This window comes from Gymnoscopelus microlampas (assembly GCF_963454915.1).
Source record: "Gymnoscopelus microlampas genome assembly, chromosome: 12".
NCBI lineage: Eukaryota > Metazoa > Chordata > Actinopteri > Myctophiformes > Myctophidae > Gymnoscopelus > Gymnoscopelus microlampas.
The window spans coordinates 14384443-14403122 of record NC_139949.1 but is presented as its reverse complement, the minus strand read 5'-3'; the positions used below and the strand labels follow the sequence as shown (position 1 = coordinate 14403122).

The 18680-nt window shown below is 44.9% G+C and overlaps 1 protein-coding gene across 1 annotated transcript in view; it reads left to right on the top strand.

Moving 5' to 3' along the window:
- Positions 1-965: 965 nt before the first annotated feature.
- LOC311056557 (uncharacterized protein) overlaps positions 966-18680 on the top strand; it is a 32948-nt gene continuing 15233 nt past the window's right edge. Inside the window, exons 1-27 of the mRNA XM_084073268.1 lie at positions 966-1283; positions 4697-5104; positions 5630-5779; positions 7463-7588; positions 7892-7909; positions 9965-10093; positions 10217-10267; positions 10377-10820; positions 11141-11218; positions 11584-11631; positions 11814-11864; positions 11948-12007; positions 12494-12562; positions 12704-12748; positions 13787-14227; positions 14362-14394; positions 14495-14998; positions 15133-15165; positions 16016-16420; positions 16521-16550; positions 16939-17169; positions 17268-17297; positions 17445-17792; positions 17889-17921; positions 18027-18083; positions 18431-18466; positions 18566-18646. Of these exons, the coding sequence (XP_083929394.1) occupies positions 1208-1283; positions 4697-5104; positions 5630-5779; positions 7463-7588; positions 7892-7909; positions 9965-10093; positions 10217-10267; positions 10377-10820; positions 11141-11218; positions 11584-11631; positions 11814-11864; positions 11948-12007; positions 12494-12562; positions 12704-12748; positions 13787-14227; positions 14362-14394; positions 14495-14998; positions 15133-15165; positions 16016-16420; positions 16521-16550; positions 16939-17169; positions 17268-17297; positions 17445-17792; positions 17889-17921; positions 18027-18083; positions 18431-18466; positions 18566-18646 (4015 nt within the window). The 5' untranslated portion in view covers positions 966-1207. The remainder of the gene's footprint in view (positions 1284-4696; positions 5105-5629; positions 5780-7462; positions 7589-7891; positions 7910-9964; positions 10094-10216; positions 10268-10376; positions 10821-11140; positions 11219-11583; positions 11632-11813; positions 11865-11947; positions 12008-12493; positions 12563-12703; positions 12749-13786; positions 14228-14361; positions 14395-14494; positions 14999-15132; positions 15166-16015; positions 16421-16520; positions 16551-16938; positions 17170-17267; positions 17298-17444; positions 17793-17888; positions 17922-18026; positions 18084-18430; positions 18467-18565; positions 18647-18680) is intronic.

Sequence of the window (18680 nt, the reverse complement as noted above, 5' to 3'; positions counted from 1 at the left end):
ACTTTCTCACAGTGAGGGTCAAAGGGCTGGGTTTCTATCAGGCTGATAGATGTTCCGGTCTCTAATTAGGCCAGCCTGTGAAGAACAGGTTTACATTTCAGTCTCCACCTCCGCTATTGACATGACTTCATGTTCTCGTCAGGAAAGGGCCTCCTCCGTGATGTGTGGACGGCTGCCAAACACTTTCCACCCCCCCACCCCCCCATACGCACACTTAATGTGTATACACACACGCACACACACACACACACACACACACACACACACACACACTCACGCTCAAACTCGTGCGCACACACATGCACACACGCACGCATGCACGCGCACACACACACACACACACACACACACACACACACACACACACACACACACACACACACACACACACACACACACACACACACACACACACACACACACACAGATGCAGATGTGCACACATACTTTTCAGACAATAAACTCTGCCAGTGCTGTCCACCTGTCTGCCTATGTTGTGTTTTGTGTTATTCATTCAAAATGAGACCAGAATCCCTCCAGCACTGAACCTTTTTAACGACTGTTAAAAAGATTTCTTAACAATGACCCACTTACCTACTCTTTACTACACACACATGAATTAGCCTTATCAGGGCAGTGTGTAACTGCCTGTTTCACTTCAAAAAAAGAGGAAAAAAAGGTTGTTTTGTTTTTTAGGAATATCTGGCATACAGCCTCAATGCTTTTCTTTTTGAGCAGTGTGCGGGGGAAGGGAGGACCCCCAAATTGTACAATCCCCCCCCCCTCTCTCTCTCTCTCCCCATCCTCTCTCTCTCTCTCTCTCTCTCTGTCTCTCTCTCTCTTTCTCTCTCTCTCTCTCTCTCTCTCTCTCTCTCTCTCTCTCTCCCCCATTCTGTCTTTGTGTTTTGGCACTGGTGAACCAAATAAATGCAGCCCCAACAGTCATTTGGGTGGAGAACGACCCACTTGATCCAATGAAGTGATCCATTGAATCAAGTGTTCTCTTTCCTCTCTCTCTCTCTCCTTCTCCCTCTGTCTGTCTCAACCAATTACATAGTGTGCTGTCTTGCATCCTGACACATTTTTTTTTCTGTCTCATTATCTAATTTCCCCTCCTTCTTTCTCAAGGCCTGGTTGAGCTCCGGTTGGCTTTTGCTGGGGATAAAAACCTGGGGCTTGAGAGAGGAGAGGGACATTTGAGAGCGAGATGGCGAGGGGGACGGTGACCACGTATCTCCATGGACTCCTTCTCTTGACTCTGTGGAAGCCCTCACTGCAAGGAGGTAGGTCCTGTTTTTGCATCTACAGCAGTCTCTAACATCCACAGGAACATGCAACAAGTGCCTCTGTAGGAGGTCAGTGTCTTGCCTCAAGGATGCTGGACTCTTGGCTTGGGCACATTGACTATCGCAGGTGCTGAATATGTAGCCTTCACAGCGAATGGATGGCATCCGTAAACGTTAGGCTATCCTAATGATTAACTTAAACTTAATGTTAAAGCTTAATTTCAGGCCACTCGTACGGGAGCAAGAGCAACACCTGTGACAGCAGGTGTGTGATATACCGCAAGGTGCAGGTGTGATTGGATGTTCTTATTAATTTATGATTTATGTGCTGATTGAAAAGACACTGAAAATGTCAGACACTTCGTTTTGAGGTCTGTGAAACTTGCTATGATGATGATGGTAATGAAGATGATGACATGCCTCCTCTTCAAGGTGTGCACAAACTGCTGATGTGATCTAAGATCATTAACGTTGTCTAATGCACATTTATACAGATTTTGTTTTATCATGGTAACAATTGTTCAAATGTTCTATGTAGTTCTAAAAATGTAAAATGTCATAGTCAGTTAAAATAAATCAGTGTGGAAATGAATCATCATCATCATCATCATTGCCATCATCATCATCTACATATTTGCAGCCAATAAGAGCTGGTGGATTACTCACCTCTAAAGGTTAGGAAGAGGGTATTCATGATAGAAATATCATGATAGAAATATATTCAATCCAAGAGTTGTCTGACTGAATTATACTTGGTTGCATGGCATGTCGCCTGCCGAAAATAGCCGATCTACAAGCAAACAGTTGTGAGCATGTAGATTGGCAATTTTCAGTGCACAACACTGACACGCAAACAAGTATAAATCAAGTAAGCGAATGAATGTGTTTGAGCCAGCGTATTTACTCTACTGTAAACATTGCTGCTGAAGTGCAGCCTCTGTGTCGACCTGCAGTCACACTGCATGCACAGTAAACTCCTCATTGTTTACGGGTCCAATTGGTTACATTAATACACACTCAAAAGTTACAGATGGATAAATGAACACTGAGGATTTTACTGGGATGCTGGACCTGCACTGCATGCTTCCATAAGTACTTCCAACAGTTCTCACTGGGTAATTTGTAATTCCTGGGTAATTTGTAATTCCTGGGCAATTTGTAATTCCTTTTAGCTATAAAAATGGCAACTGAGTCATTTTTCCTGGTATTCCGAATTTGGAACTCTTTTTCTGGTATTTAAGAAGTATAATTAGTAGGGGCAGCAGTGACAACACTACACAGAAATGTGTAGGGAATTTGGGAACTGGCACAACAACAAAATTGGGAGTAAAGGGGAGGGAGGAATAATTGGCCACTCAAAAGAAAGAAAATGAAAGCACAATTAGGGAAGCTGGCTGATCCTGGAACAGATCATCATACGGTACTTGTAGTGAGTAGCCTAGTCACAGTGAGCCCGTACAGAGTACAAACCAAAGCATGTGTTTACATTTGAATTGTTTTCCTGCCTGTGTAAGAGTCCTTTCAGTCCAAAGCAAAGTAGTGTTCCAGGCTGTTTTGTCATTTGGAACTAACTGACATGACGTTGCCCTGGTACACGCACCTCAGGGAGGTCCGAGCAATGTCACTTTAGTTTCTGTGTGCTTGCTATCTGGCAGTGCACCAAGATTAGCCTAGTCTTACTTATGTTGTTTTTGATTCACATTTAATCATGGTTATGTACCAGTATCAATGCTAGATTTGTGTTGACAATGACATTAGCCAAATTATTATTAAAATATATATTCAATATCAACATTCAATTGTTTTGTGTCACCAGGTTATGAATGATAACCACATGGGATATTATAATTGACAATTGGAGCCTTGTGGAGCTTGCCAAGCTTTTCAGTATGAGTATTAAAATCAACATTGCCTCAACAAGAATCTGAGGAACGATTGTATTTCCAATGATAACTTCAGAGTCATAAGGTGACACTTAAATAGATAACAATATGGGGCAGAATCATTTTGAGTTTCCACTAACTGACAAACAAAGATATCTGGACAGTGTCTTAAAGTTCAAATATCTGTTATCCTCATTAGAATAGATGTCCATGTCTGCAATACTGTTGTTTCATGTAGCCTTGCAATACTCCAGGTGGCATGTGTTTAGCTCAAAGTGAGTAGAATCTCAGAAATGTTCCTTCTAAGATTCCCTCAAAACACTGCAAAAGACTTCCCGAGATGGGATGAGGTTTCCACGCCACAGACTCAACATGGCAGTGATGATGAACGACCCAGGGTTCAGTGATTTTACTGCACATTGCTCGTGCGCTGTGCATGGCATTGCTCTGAGATCACAAAACTACCCTTCTTGTTGCATTCCCTGAAGACCTCTTTTTCTCACATCTGGGGCTTTGGGATCTCAACAGCCTTTTCCTTTTATAGTTCGCTTTTCTACGATTCTATTTTTGGATTTCGATCTCATTTGGTGAAACACATTATAGTAGGTGCAGAAAAGTGTGAGAATTACGAGCGAGGGAACATGCCTTTTGGCTTAAGGGATGTTTCTTATCAGCGGCAAAGAAACTGAGTCTGAGAGCGCAGTGGTGGTGATCACTCAGACTCTCTCTTTCACACACACACACACACGCGTATGCACGCGCGTACACACACACTCACACATGCACACACACACACATACGCGCATGCACGCACGCACGCACACACACACACACACACACACACACACACACACACACACACACACACACACACACGCGCGCGCGCGCCCACGCACATACACACGCACATACACACACACACACGCACTCACGCACGCACGCACACACACACACACACACACACACACACACACACACACACACACACACACACACACACACACACACACACACACACACACACACACACACACACACACACACACACACACACTACTAAAATTACATCAACTAGTTTATTATTTTGCTATCTCACCTTCTTATCAGGGTATGTCTACTTTTTGTTTGCACAAATGAAAGTGTATTTTTTAAGGAGCCAGCAATGATAGGAGAAATTCAAGATTCATTAGCACTGACAGATGGCCCATAAAAATGTTCTTTAATCTGTCCAGAGTCCAGGGTAATGGGAACATAACCCCCCGAGTCCAGTGCTGTTTATCTACAGATAAGACAAAGCCTTTTGATTTAGATGAGATCAAATGAAAATGTGGTTTCAAGCACTTGGTTTTAACAGTACAGATGGCTCATTTTCAAACTAAGGCAGAGATAGGGAAACAAAAAACCTTTGTTTGTCTTAGCATTGTTCAGCACAGCTAATAACATTTAATCTTCAGACTCAAAGCCATTGGGCGGTGGGCACAGTGCTCTGTGTTGCGGTGACATTTCTTGTGTGTTACTGTGTTTCAGGTATACCGGCTGGCGGAGCTGGAGCCGGATTAGGAGCAGGTGCTGGTGCGGGTGCCGGGCCCGGAACCGGATTTGGCCCAGGTGGAACTGGGACCGGATTTGGCCCCGGGGGAGCTGGGACCGGATTTGGCCCTGGGGGAGCTGGGACCGGATTTGGCCCTGGTGGAGCTGGGACCGGATTCGGCCCTGGTGGAGCTGGGACTGGATTTGGCCCTGGTGGAGCTGGGACTGGATTTGGCCCTGGTGGAGCTGGGACCGGATTTGGCCCTGGTGGAGCTGGGACTGGATTTGGCCCTGGTGGAGCTGGGACTGGATTTGGCCCTGGTGGAGCTGGGACTGGATTTGGCCCTGGTGGAGCTGGGACTGGATTTGGCCCTGGTGGAGCTGGGACTGGATTTGGACCAGGAGGTGGATACTGTCTATTCTTCTGTGGTGGATAGTGTCTTGTTCTTTTCAGAATGTGACAGTGTGTGTTGTAATTCATTCAAAATTAGGTTAAAGCACATCATTTTAAAGATAGCTAAACAAGTGAAAGGTTACTTACACTACCAGTGGCACCATGTCTGGCCCCATCACTATTGTTTCAAGACACATACTATGTGTTCATCATGGTCCATATTTAAAGTTCACATCGTGCACCATCACAATCAAAACAAAGTCCACTTTTACCTTGTACTGTGGGCTATTTAGTTAAAATGACATCACCCTCTGGAGGAAGTCCAGGTTACAAGCCTGGCAAAACATTTATACATGTGTTATTTCATGTCTCACGGGGGAGGAATTCCTCGTGTAGTTATACCACAGGAATCAACTATAAATAACTTGCCGATTCAGTCATTGCTTTGAGCCGTCTCTGCCCATGTTTGGCTTACATTCATTTATATGTGAGAGTGTTTTGTCCTCATGTCCCCCGTGATCTGTTGTGTCCAACAGCTGGTTATGGTGGCCAGGGACCAGGTGGTGTTGGACCAGGTGGAGCTGGACCAGGTGGTGTTGGAGCAGGTGGTGTTGGCCCTGGAGGCTTTAGACCTGGTACCTATGGTCCAGGCGGCGGCGGACTCGGACCCGGAGGTTTTGGGCCAGGTGAGAAGAAGCAAGCCTTATTTTGGATAGTAATTTAGTCAACCATCACCCAATGCTTCTAGGATGCAGTGTTGATTTTGACAGCACATTTTGATTCAGCTTTGGTCATAGTCTTTTGAATGAAATTCTCTTTAGTTTTAGTCATATTTTAGTCACCTGAACATTTTTACTTCTAGTCTAGTTTTAGTTGACTAAATATTATAAGATTTTAGTCGACTAAATCTACAGTTGATTTAGTCGACTAAAATGTTTTTTTTTGTGGGCCGTGATGCCATCGAAATGGCTGATTTACACTTACAGTACACATTAAAAAAATCTTTAAAAAATAGCAGATCTACAAGCTTGTAGATCAGCTATTTTCGCTCTGTGACCCATGATGACTTGTCTTAGTTGCGACCGTAGGTCGCACTTACTACAGAAAGCTGCTCCAGGTGTCCGTCCGTCACTCCGTCACACACGTCACACTTTTGCCCTGCTCATATCTCCGCACCCATTGCCCCGATCCATGCCACATTTTGCACACACACTCCTTACCTGCCAAACTACACCCTCCAAGGACCCCCGGAGCTCCAGGGACCCCCAGCTGCCTCGGGGACCCCCAAGTGTAAAAAATGAGCACATGTGGACAAATTACCAAATGACCACCCCAACGGGGCTGCTCACGGGGCATTCCCGGGGACCACCCACTCCTGGTGCTCCAGAACGGATGCAAAAGTGGTGGCGCCCCCAGTGGAGGACCCCCTGCCACTGCAGCTCACATAAAATGCCGTAACTCGGGGGCTTGCCCCCCACAAACCGCCGTTACAGCCCTCTTCTGTATACATGTGACCTACGGTCGCTTATCTCCCGATTAGGGAGTCTTACTGGTTCTACTGGATCTCTTCTCCACTATAGTCCCTCACAAAGATTTTAGTCTAGTTTTAATTTGTTGACAAAACTGTCAGTATATTTAGTCATAGTTTTAGTCATCATAGCTTAGTTTTTATTTCATTTTTATTTTGTTTTCATAAGTGAAAAAAGGCAGTCGTTTTTCGTCATAATTTTAATAATATTTTTTTCTGACGTTTGCTACTGATGTTCCTCTCTCCCCAGGAGCTGGTGGAAAACCCCCTAAAACCGGTGAGGAGCTTGGAGGCAGCGTCTGCTAGCGTGAAGCTTTTAAGACTTGGATAATGATACTGGTTACATCTCTGCATAAACAACATGTCTCAGAGTAGGGCAGACATTCATCAAAGGAACAACATGCACACATTTTATGAAAACGTTTTGATTGTGTGAAGAGATGACGGGCACCAGTTTAACTTCTATGTTCATTATTAGCACTCGTTATTGGTGTTCGTTCAACAACAGGTATGCTACAGTGCTAATTGTGCTTTTTTATAGTGATGTAATCTAACTAGTGATCATAGATCAGAAGCTTTATGAGGTAGTCATAAAAAAAAGGTCCTGGAACTCCAGTTGTAATATTATGATATTGGCATATAGTCAGTCATCTGTCCAACCTCACATCAGATGTATATTTTATGAAACCAATATTACAATTTTTATGATTTAACACTTAGCTTTCTGAAATTGTAAATACATTTTTTTTATTGGACTTGATTCTAGGAGCTGGCTACGGTGGTCGTGGTGGAGGTCCTGGAGGCCTGGGTGTCGGACTGGGGACTGGAGGTCTAGGACCAGGGGGAGTTGGACCAGGAGGAGTTGGACCAGGAGGAGTTGGACCGGGCGGTGTTGGACCAGGAGGAGTTGGACCTGGAGGCTTTGTTCCTGGCGGTGTGGGTCCTGGTGGCTATGGCACTGGTCCAGGTGAGTTGTATGCATATGTTAACATGTTGTTATTCATATGATATATATGTCATATGAATAACATGAGAGTTAGTGACAAATGACAAATATACTGCAGAAAAATGTATTACCTTTATTTACTGAATGTCAATTATATAATTTCATGTCATTGTTTTATTATTTTGATTATCGTTTTTCTTTTAATGTAATTTAACATTTTTATTTATTCTAAATGTATTCTTCTTATTATTATTTTTTTTACAAATGTCTCAGTTTAGAGTTAAAAAGAATGTGGGGGTAAAACTGTGCTTTTCTTGTTCACAGGGGCTGGCAGAAAGTCAGGTAAGACTGCCTGACAGAACAGAAATTCGGTACTGTCAAGTCTCATTAGGCAGATGGCCCACAATGCTAACCTCGCCACCTATACCATATGGGAGAACACAGAACAGGGGTGGGGTGGGGGTGGAGGTGAACTGTATGCCACAGTTGACGACAGATCACTTGCCATATAGCTGACAAGCCCAAACAATACACTGGCTGCGACATTAATCGCCTAATCGGTGGCCTCCATTACCTAGGCCTCACAATGAGTGGAAGTGCTGCACAATGATCAGTGGTCAGGCCCTATGCACTGTACTGTAAATATTGTTCCTTGGGAGAGTCAGTCCAACGGGATCCCAGTCGCATGCATTTGCCATTATTTCATTTCCTCATTCCTTCAAGGCTATATGCTGCTCATAAGGGGCCACGGGGCCCACCCCACAGGCACACACACATACAGACACAGGCATGCACACAGACTCATACTGATAAAAGCTAATGCGTTAGATATGGTGGACCCCCAGATAAAGAGAGGAAGTCATCATTACGTCAGTCAGAGCAAGGGGTTTGCTTTGGAATTTTGACCCTTTTTTCGCGCTGTCGGACATGCAGCTCGCTCATGCAGGATGAGGAATGTTGGTAACATTATTCCGAACTGTTCTCCGACGCTATAGGCCCCGGCTTTGTGGAACCTTTGAATCCCACCCATAATGTCTTTGGGTATAAAGTGGGTCAGTGTCAAGCACAGGAAAGAGACTCTTCAGTCACACTTTCCAGTTTGCTAATAGTCTGGTCACCTCAACCCAGCCTGTTATTTATACATTCTAGACAATAATACCCAGAAAATGTGTGTTTGTACGGCCTTGCCCTACCCTTATGAATAAGACGAAAACATCCTACTTGCCTAACCTGAAAAAGCAATTGAAGGGTGGCATCTAAACACTCCATCAATCAAACCTGAAGTTACACTAAAACCATTGAAATCCTCATGATGACGTTATGCTTCACCTTAGATTGGCATTTAGGCACGTAACATCTGCTTACGTGCCTAATGTGCTTGGAATTATCTTCTCATTTTGTGCTTTGGAATTATCTTCTCATTTTCATAAACATAGTCTTTAGTTAATGTAGATGTATGGATACATTAACTAAAGACTATGTTTATGAAAATGAGAAGATAATTCCAAGCTATGGAATAGCCCTTACAGTCAGAACTGCAGTCTCACTCACCAATTGCTGCAACAGTTTGAAAACCTCCCTCCCTAGCACTCATCTCTCCTTGTATCTCTTCTTTTCACCTTTTGATATGCAGTACTTTGCAGACCTATGTTGATTGCTTGGTCATATATATTCTTTTTTAAATATAGATTTGTTTTTGATTTACTACAAATGTTAAGAATGATTTAGATAGCTAGTTGTTGTTGAAGCTATTAGGTTTAATGTTTACCTGGTATCCTAGTTTCTTTGAAGCACTATATAATTCTCTTTGCAGTGTACTTAAGTGACCATTTACTCTGTCGTTGGTTATCTAGGGTTCATGCTGACTCTGCTTACTCTGATTCACACTGTCCATTCGCTCCATAAGAACATCTGCTAAATGACAAAATTGTACAGTAATTTTAATTGATAATATCAGGACTAGAATTCAATCCATTGAACATACATATTACACAAGAGCTCTTGTATGGGCCAACTCAGATTTTAACAGTTACCTGGAGGATCCATGACTGCTTTTCCCATTTGTTCGTTTACAGGTTTCTGTTTCCTCTCTCCAGTCTTGTACAGTAGATGTTTACTGGCCCGTCCACAGCATGACCCTTGAAGAATTTTAAACCGTTTTAAAGTTAAACACTTAACGCTTCAAACAAAGTTCACAAAATATTTCCAGGGGGACACATTAATCTTAGTGAGCTTTCTGTCTGGCAACAGTCATAGATGTATAACATTACCAAAGGGCGGAGGCACACAGGGACACATTGGATTCATTAATGTACTGTATGATGTAGTATTTTGTACTTAACACCACATCAAGGAAAAGAAGCACTGAGCATTAAGGTATCCCTGTCCCCACATTAGGATACGGAGGCCTTGGTGCAGGGGGAGTGCTTGGAACCGGAGGCGGCTGGGGCCAGGGCGCAGGTGGACTGGGAACTGGGGGGCTCGGGCCCGGAGGCCAGGGAGCTGGAACAGGATATGGACCTGGAGGTCAGGCTGGGTTTTGTTTGGCAATTTAAATATAAGTGTGGCATAAGTAATGATACAGTAATAAGTACAGACATACAGAGCCATCCTAATTGTGAATTTAACGTAAGCTCTGTCCTGTCCCAGCTGGCTACGGTGGTTATGGAGGTGGTTATGGGCCCAAACCTCCCAAATCAGGTAATTACAGCTTGACAAGATATTAGTAATATTTCATGAATTTGAATTACATAACAATGTTTCATGAATTTTAACTACATAGTAAGTCAATCTAATGTATCTACCTCAGGTGGAGCTGGAACAGCACTAGGGGGAACAGGATATGGGCCTGGAGGCGCAGGAGTTGGGCCTGGTGGTGCTGGTGGCTTTGGGCCTGGTGGCGCAGGAGTTGGGCCTGGTGGTGCTGGTGGCTTTGGGCCTGGTGGTGCAGGAGTTGGGCCTGGAGGTGCAGGAGGTGTTGGGCCTGGTGGCGCAGGAGGTTTTGGGCCTGGTGGCGCAGGAGTTGGCCCTGGTGGCGCAGGAGGTTTCGGGCCTGGTGGCGCAGGAGTTGGGCCTGGTGGTGCGGGAGGTTTCGGGCCTGGTGGTGCAGGAGTTGGGCCTGGTGGCGCAGGAGGTGTTGGGCCTGGCGGTGCTGGAGTTGGACCTGGTGGTGCAGGAGTTGGGCCTGGTGGTGCAGGAGGTGTTGGACCAGGTGGTACTGGTTTTGGCACTGGAGCTGCTGTGCCAGCAGGGGGTAAGTGTTAAGATTTATATCTGTTCAGTACTACAAATCTTTATTTAATCTTAATTCTCAAATAGTATACATAATACAATAATAATAATAATACATTAGAGAGAATTAAAGACAACTAACAATCTATTGTTCTCATGATATAAACCCCTAAATATAATGAATAAATAAATATTGACATGTACATTGCCATTTAAGTTTATGCATGTTTTTTAAAAGACAACTCAGACACAGGATTTTGAAAAATATCTTTATAATACTTAACTACAGCCGCATTTGTAACTGATCTCTACTAAGGTAACAAAAGCATTTTCCCTTTTCAGTACCACTGTTGCCTCAGACTGGATTACCTGGAGGAAAGACTGCCGGAAAAGCTGGAAAAGCATCAAAACAAGTACCAGGTAAAATCACCTTTCATTCATCAATTCATCATACTTCACCTACACCATTTGAATGGTTGGGGAATACAACGACCCCAAACAATCAAATGGCTACAGCTTACAGCTGGTTCAGTTTAGATATGACATTAGGATGCCAAACATTGTTCTTTATGGTGTGGTGGTGGTATGGAGCCATTGGACTGAAAGCAAAGGGTTCTCACGAGCCAGGCGTGAGTTGACTTTTACATGTACAGAACATATAATGTGTGTGTGTGTGTGTGTGTGTGTGTGTGTGTGTGTGTGTGTGTGTGTGTGTGTGTGTGTGTGTGTGTGTGTGTGTGTGTGTGTGTGTGTGTGTGTGTGTGTGTGTGTGTGTGTTCATATAGGCATTGGGCTGCCTGGACTCTATCAAGGAGGAATTGTGCCTGGCCAAGGTACTGTACAGTATCTCTGCAAATTGTCCTTTTAATTTGAATTTATTCTAGTGTTCTATCATGTTTTATGTAGTATTTGATGTAGTAGATGTAGTATGTATCAGAAGTTGTCCCTTATCTGTTGCCCTACCTTTTTCTTTTACCCTTTTCCTTTCATCTCATCTCCATGCTATACGCTGTAGGTTTTGGAGGTCGTGGTGTTCTCCCTGGTGTTGCCACTGGCTCTCAAACTGGTGAGTAAATCATTTAATGGCTACACCTTCAATTCCATGTGACATTACTTTATAAATATATAACTATTTCCACCCCTTCACAGGAAGTGGAGTGCTGGGCCAGGGCCAGGGCCAGGGAGGAGCTGGAGATGGAGCTGGTGGTGGTGAGTGTTCACATTTACTACAAAATGAGATAACCGATATCGCTGAAGTCTTGATAAATCAGAAACGAGCATCTGCATCTTGGAATTGCATGTTTTACACTTTCAAAGTGACTTGAATGCCTGATTTATACTTTGTTGTACAAAGGCGTTACGCGCTGAAAATACTGAAACAACTAAGTGCCTCAAAGTAGTAAGGTACTGTACAGTAACTGGGACAGCAGATAAACATCACACCTTTCTGTCTAAATAACATATATGTAGCATATGTGAACACGTATCCAACATATCTGGATATCCATGTAGCATCTATCTAAATAGACAACAAGTTATCCAAAGGAAATAAAGGGGTGAGGTGGAGTCTGAAAAGGACTTCAGTTTAGGAATCAAGAAGGTTTTATTTGTCACTTATACAAGTACAAGCAGCGGAACTTAAGCAGCGGAGGATTTTATGATGTTGAGCCTCTGATTTTTCCCCTCTTCCCTCAGCTGGTCGAGGTGGTTTTGGTGGTCAGCATGGAGTGTTCCGCGGCTACCCTCTCATCTCCCCCAAATCAGGTAGACAGCAAACTGCAACACAGGAAACTCTGCAGTCACATGTAGAATCGTATGGAGTGATATGCAGTGGTCAGTACAGATATGTATCATTTATAATGCCATGTAAATTATGTGTTCTTTGCCTTTTTTGTTCTACTGTAGGATCAGGCAAGTCAAAGAACCCAGCCAAAGCTGCTGCTAAATACGGTAAGGAGGCATTTATCAAGGTGTGAGCCTAGAACTGGGTATTGGGTATTGATACAGTATGTATCAATGTGATACATACTGTATTGATTGAGTTCCTAATAGATTCAATCTGAAGTGACGTCTTGCCATAGCAGTATCATAACCGTATATCATTGTTGTCGGGTGGAAAATGTGTATGTCCAAAGCTGTTACTTTTCAGGAAATACTTGTTAACGTGTTACAGCACTACTTTTGCCTGGCACTGTCAAATGACGAAGTGTAAAATAGGGCATTCATTTATGAAAAAACATAAAAAGACGACATATGGAAGGAGGTTTCTGCCCGACAGGACAGCGACAATATGGTCTGTGGTTGCAGATCACATAAGGATGTTGTAATTTTGTTATCCAAATAAGGAACCTTGTTTCAACAGAAACATGTGTGTGTAAAAAGGTTTGCTTTCAGTGATTGCACAATGTATTTAGATATTGAGCTGGATTCTGATGGGTTTTGAAGTTGGAAAGAAACAAGTAAAAAGAAAGTAATTTAGCTAAGACCAGAAGATAACACAACATCCAGCTAATGACTCCATCATGTGTCAGACCCATTTAATGACAGAATGGGATTCAAAACCCCCGCTCATTTTAATCATAGAAAGGGCACAGGAATTGACATCAACAATATTATGGTCTTTTTGTTTTTGTTATCCCGATGTGTTTTCGTCCCAGTGAGTCTGTTCTTCCGTTTGTCCGTCTGTCTATGAACAGTTAATCTCGGCCACCGTTGGACCAATTGGCGTGAAACTGCACGCACACTCAAGGAAGAACCTTTGCCCCAAATCCTTCAAATTGGCTTGTTATAGCACCACCATGAGGCAGATTTTTGCTAAATATTTTTTTTGCTACCATTCCTACCTACCATCGGCCTCATCATTGACCACTATAATTGGCCAAATCATGTTTTTGCCTATGATTCTTGAACCATAGGTCGTACAATCAAAACCTGGTCTCCAGTGGATCTGCTCTGCACTTTTCTAGTGTTTGTTTTGTTTTTTACCAGGTGGAGCTGGAGCCGGAGGAGGTGTACTTGGTCAAGGAGGTGTGGCTGGGACAGGAGGCGGGCCTGGATTTGGAGGCGGACCTGGATTTGGAGGTGGAGTCGGAACAGGAGGTGGGCCTGGATTTGGAGGCGGAGTCGGAACAGGGGGCGGGCCTGGATTTGGAGGCGGAATTGGGCCTGGCGGTGCTGGATTCGGGCCTGGTGGCGGTGTTGGTCCTGGCGGTGCTGGTACTGGATTTGGGCCTGGTGGCGGAGTTGGGCCTGGCGGTGCTGGTACTGGATATGGGCCTGGTGGCGGAGTTGGGCCTGGCGGTGCTGGTACTGGATTTGGGCCTGGTGGTGGAGTTGGACCTGGCGGTGCTGGAACTGGTCTGGGTGGTGCTGGCTACAGACCAGGTGGAGCTGGAACTGGACCAGGAGGGGCAGGAACTGGACCTGGAGGTAATATACAAACAATAAATCTACTTCTAAAGACTTAATTGCTTCAGTGTTGCAGAATAATGTTTATATGAAATTGGTCAATCATGATAAATATGTATTAATATGTATTATCATACATGTGATTTGTATTTCAGGATATGATGCCAATGCCAAAGCCCGAAAATATGGTATGATAATTTTAGTACACAAGCAATATTATAGTACATATTGCATTGTATATGTCTACTGTTATGTTATAACTACATATTTGTATTTTAATATTCATAGGTATGCTAAGTGGAGGGCTTGGAGGTCCAGGTGCAGGCAGTGGTGGAGTTGGGCCTGGTGGTGCTGGTACTGGATTTGGGCCTGGTGGTGGAGTTAGGCCTGGCGGTGCTGGTACTGGATTCGGGCCTGGTGGCGGAGTTGGACCTGGCGGTGCTGGTACTGGATTTGGGCCTGGTGGCGGAGTTGGGCCTGGCGGTGCTGGTACTGGATATGGGCCTGGTGGCGGAGTTGGGCCTGGCGGTGCTGGTACTGGATATGGGCCTGGTGGCGGAGTTGGGCCTGGTGGTGCTGGTACTGGATATGGGCCTGGTGGCGGAGTTGGGCCTGGCGGTGCTGGTACTGGATATGGGCCTGGTGGTGGAGTTGGACCTGGTGGTGCTGGTACTGGATTTGGGCCTGGTGGTGGAGTTGGACCTGGCGGTGCTGGAACTGGTCTGGGTGGTGCTGGTTACAGACCAGGTGGAGCTGGAACTGGACCAGGAGGGGCAGGGACTGGACCTGGAGGTAATATACAAACAATAAATGTACTTCTAAAGACTTAATTGCTTCAGTGTTGCAGAATGATGTTTATATGAAATTGGTAAATCATGATAAATATGTATTAATGTGTATTATCATACATGTGATTTGTATTTCAGGATATGATGCCAATGCCAAAGCCCGAAAATATGGTATGATCATTTTAGCACACAAGCAATATTATAGTACAGATTGCATTGTATATGTCTACTGTTATGTTATAACTGAATATTTGTATTTTGATATTCATAGGTATGCTAAGTGGAGCGCTTGGAGTTCCAGGTGCAGGCACTGGTGGAGTTGGGCCTGCTGGAGCTGGCACTGGATTCGGGCCTGGTGGTGGAGTTAGGCCTGGCGGTGCTGGTACTGGATTTGGGCCTGGTGGTGGAGTTGGGCCTGGCGGTGCTGGTACTGGATTTGGGCCTGGTGGTGGAGTTGGGCCTGGCGGTGCTGGTACTGGATTTGGCCCTGGCGGTGCTGGTACTGGATTTGGGCCTGGTGGAGGAGTTGGACCCGGCGGTGCTGGTACTGGATTTGGGCCTGGTGGAGGAGTTGGACCTGGCGGTGCTGGTACTGGATTTGGGCCTGGTGGTGGAGTAGGACCTGGCGGTGTTGGTACTGGATTTGGGCCTGGTGGTGGAGTTGGACCTGGCGGTGCTGGAACTGGTCTGGGTGGTGCTGGTTACAGACCAGGTGGAGCTGGAACTGGACCAGGAGGGGCAGGAACTGGACCTGGAGGTAATATACAAACAATAAATCTACTTCTAAAGACTTAATTGCTTCAGTGTTGCAGAATGATGTTTATATTAAATTGGTAAATCATGATTAATATGTATTAATATATATTATCATACATGTGATTTGTATTTCAGGATATGATGCCAATGCCAAAGCCCGGAAATATGGTATGATCATTTTAGCACACAAGCAATATTATAGTACAGATTGCATTGTTCTGTCTTCTGTTATTATAACTGCATATTTGTAATTTAATTTTCATAGGTATGCTAAGTGGAGCGCTTGGAGTTCCAGGTGCAGGCAGTGGTGGAGTTGGGCCTGGTGGTGCTGGTACTGGATTTGGACCTGGTGGTGCTGGTACTGGATTTGGGCCTGGTGGTGGAGTTAGACCCGGGGGTGCTGGTACTGGATTTGGGCCTGGTGGTGGAGTTGGGCCTAGCGGTGCTGGTACTGGATTTGGGCCTGGTGGCGGAGTTGGACCTGGCGGTGCTGGTACTGGATTTAGGCCAGGTGGCGGAGTTGGGCCTGGCGGTGCTGGTACTGGATATGGGCCTGGTGCCGGAGTTGGGCCTGGCGGTGCTGGTACTGGATATGGGCCTGGTGGCGGAGTTGGGCCTGGCGGTGCTGGTACTGGATTTGGGCCTGGTGGAATCGGTTATGGCCCTGGAGGTAATGAGAAATAGAGATTACAGATTCTATTGCATTTACACTGTATAACAATAGACCAATATTGCACCAAATATTTATATTCTCTCTCTGCACCTTTCAGGGTATGCCGGTGCCAAAGCACGCAAATATGGTAAGAAAATAATTTTGTTTGTTATTTCTTGTGTTTTGACACTAAGTTTAACAAATGCATGAAGTGCCTGAGGAATTTGTAATGTAATTTTTGCAATCAACTCTGTATATGTACAAAATCCATTTGTTTTTGTTAAACCATTGTGACCGCCTTTAGTTGTAAACAAAGTCATTTTTTGGGGCTTTTTCTGCCTTTAATTGATAGTTTACAGTGTCGATGGACAGGAAACAGGCAGAGAGAGATGGGGAGAGACATGCATTAAAGATCGTCGGGAACAGGACTTGAACCCGCAATGCACTGTCAGGCTACTTTAGAGCCTAGGTGCCCGGACAGTCCGGGCCTTGTTGTAAACAAAGTTGATTATTTTGTATAATGCTTCATTTTGTAGGTCAGCCTGGTGGAGGTGGGGGTGCAGGTGCTGGCCCCGGCCAGGGCACAGGGCCAGGTTCTGGGCTCGGAGGAGGAGGAGGGGGAATCCCAGGACGGGGTGTTGGACTAGGAACCGGAGGTGGGCCTGGATCAGGTCTTGGAACAGCTGGAATACCGGGTTCTGGAGTTGTAGCTGGAGTTGGACCTGGTGGTTTTGGACCTGGTGGTTTTGGACCAGGAAGTGCAGGAGGTACACTATGGATGCACTGGAACTTTTCACAATCAATATCAAACCTCATACAGTATGAGTATCTTAAAAATGTCTTTGTCTCTGTCTTTGTTTCATAGGATATCCTGGTGGGGCCAAGTCTCAATATGGTACATAATTGCATGATATTACACTTCAAAAGTTCTTGTGCAATCCACGATCACTTTATAACTTTATGTTATATCTGTTCAAATCAGTTCAAATCAAGGACACCTCAAATGTAATTGCCACGGTGGACATTTCTTCTCCCGGTCCAGGTAATGCTGGAGGCGGAGGAGCACCTGGAGGTGGATATGGACCAGGGACAGGAGGAGCTTTGGGGGCTGGAGGAACAGGATCTGGGCTTGGAACTGGCTACCGACCTGGGGCTGGCTACGGGCCCGGAGCAGGAGTTGGACCAGGAACCGGGACAGGCTATGGCCCAGGGGGAGGCTACGGGACTGGAGCAGGAGTTGGACCAGGAACCGGGACAGGCTATGGCCCAGGGGGAGGCTACGGGACTGGAGCAGGAGTTGGACCAGGGGCCGGGACAGGCTATGGCCCAGGGGGAGGCTATGGGACTGGGGCAGGAGGTGGAGCAGGACCAGGGACTGGATATGGACCTGGTAATTTAGCTGAGTCAAGGTTTTGTTTTTTAGATCAGTCAAACTGAATCATTATAGATGAACTAAATCCTTATCATCTTTCATTCTCTCTGACAGGTTATGGACCTGGATCAAAAGCTGCTAAATACGGTATGAACAGATGCACCTTTTTCTACAACATCATGATCATGACATAATCCTCGATTGGACCAAATCATTATAGGACCTAATGGTTCTTGTCTGATCCTGATGCAGGCCTTGGCGGAGCAGGTGGTGGTGGAGTGCTGGGGGGTGGAGCAGGACGAGGTGGTGGTGAGTTTGAAACATGAGGAATAGTTATGCAAAAGTGAGCACTGCTCCATGACTGAACAGTCCCAGTTAACCACTTAAGCCCTATTTTATATTCTCTAAATTGTTCGTCCAATGTGTCGTGATACAAGGCACTGTGTGCCTGTACAGTAGATTGACCATTTTCGCTATTTTAGATTTTTCATTTAATTAAATTTGTAATTTTTGAAAGTTTTTGCCTATAACCTGGCCAATCTGGCATCCCAAAATAGGGACGTCAGGTTGAAAGTGGTTAGATGAGTATAATTTATTAAATTTAACCTTTAAACTAATACATTGGTTGTTTTCTAAATACTTTGCTCTTTTCCCAGTTGGAACAGGACCAGGTGGTTATGGCACAGGACCAGGTGAGATACTAAAATTCAACAACACACATCACGTTAAGCTTTTGTTTTCACAGGCAGTATGATTTCAGCATGTTCACAATTGTTTACATTACTCTATAGGTGGCTATGGGCCAGGCGGCTATGGGCCAGGTGGATATGGACCTGGTGGTTTCGGACCAGGTGCAGGAACAGGAGGTCCAGGTGAGAGTTTAATCAGGCACATGGGTTGGACAGA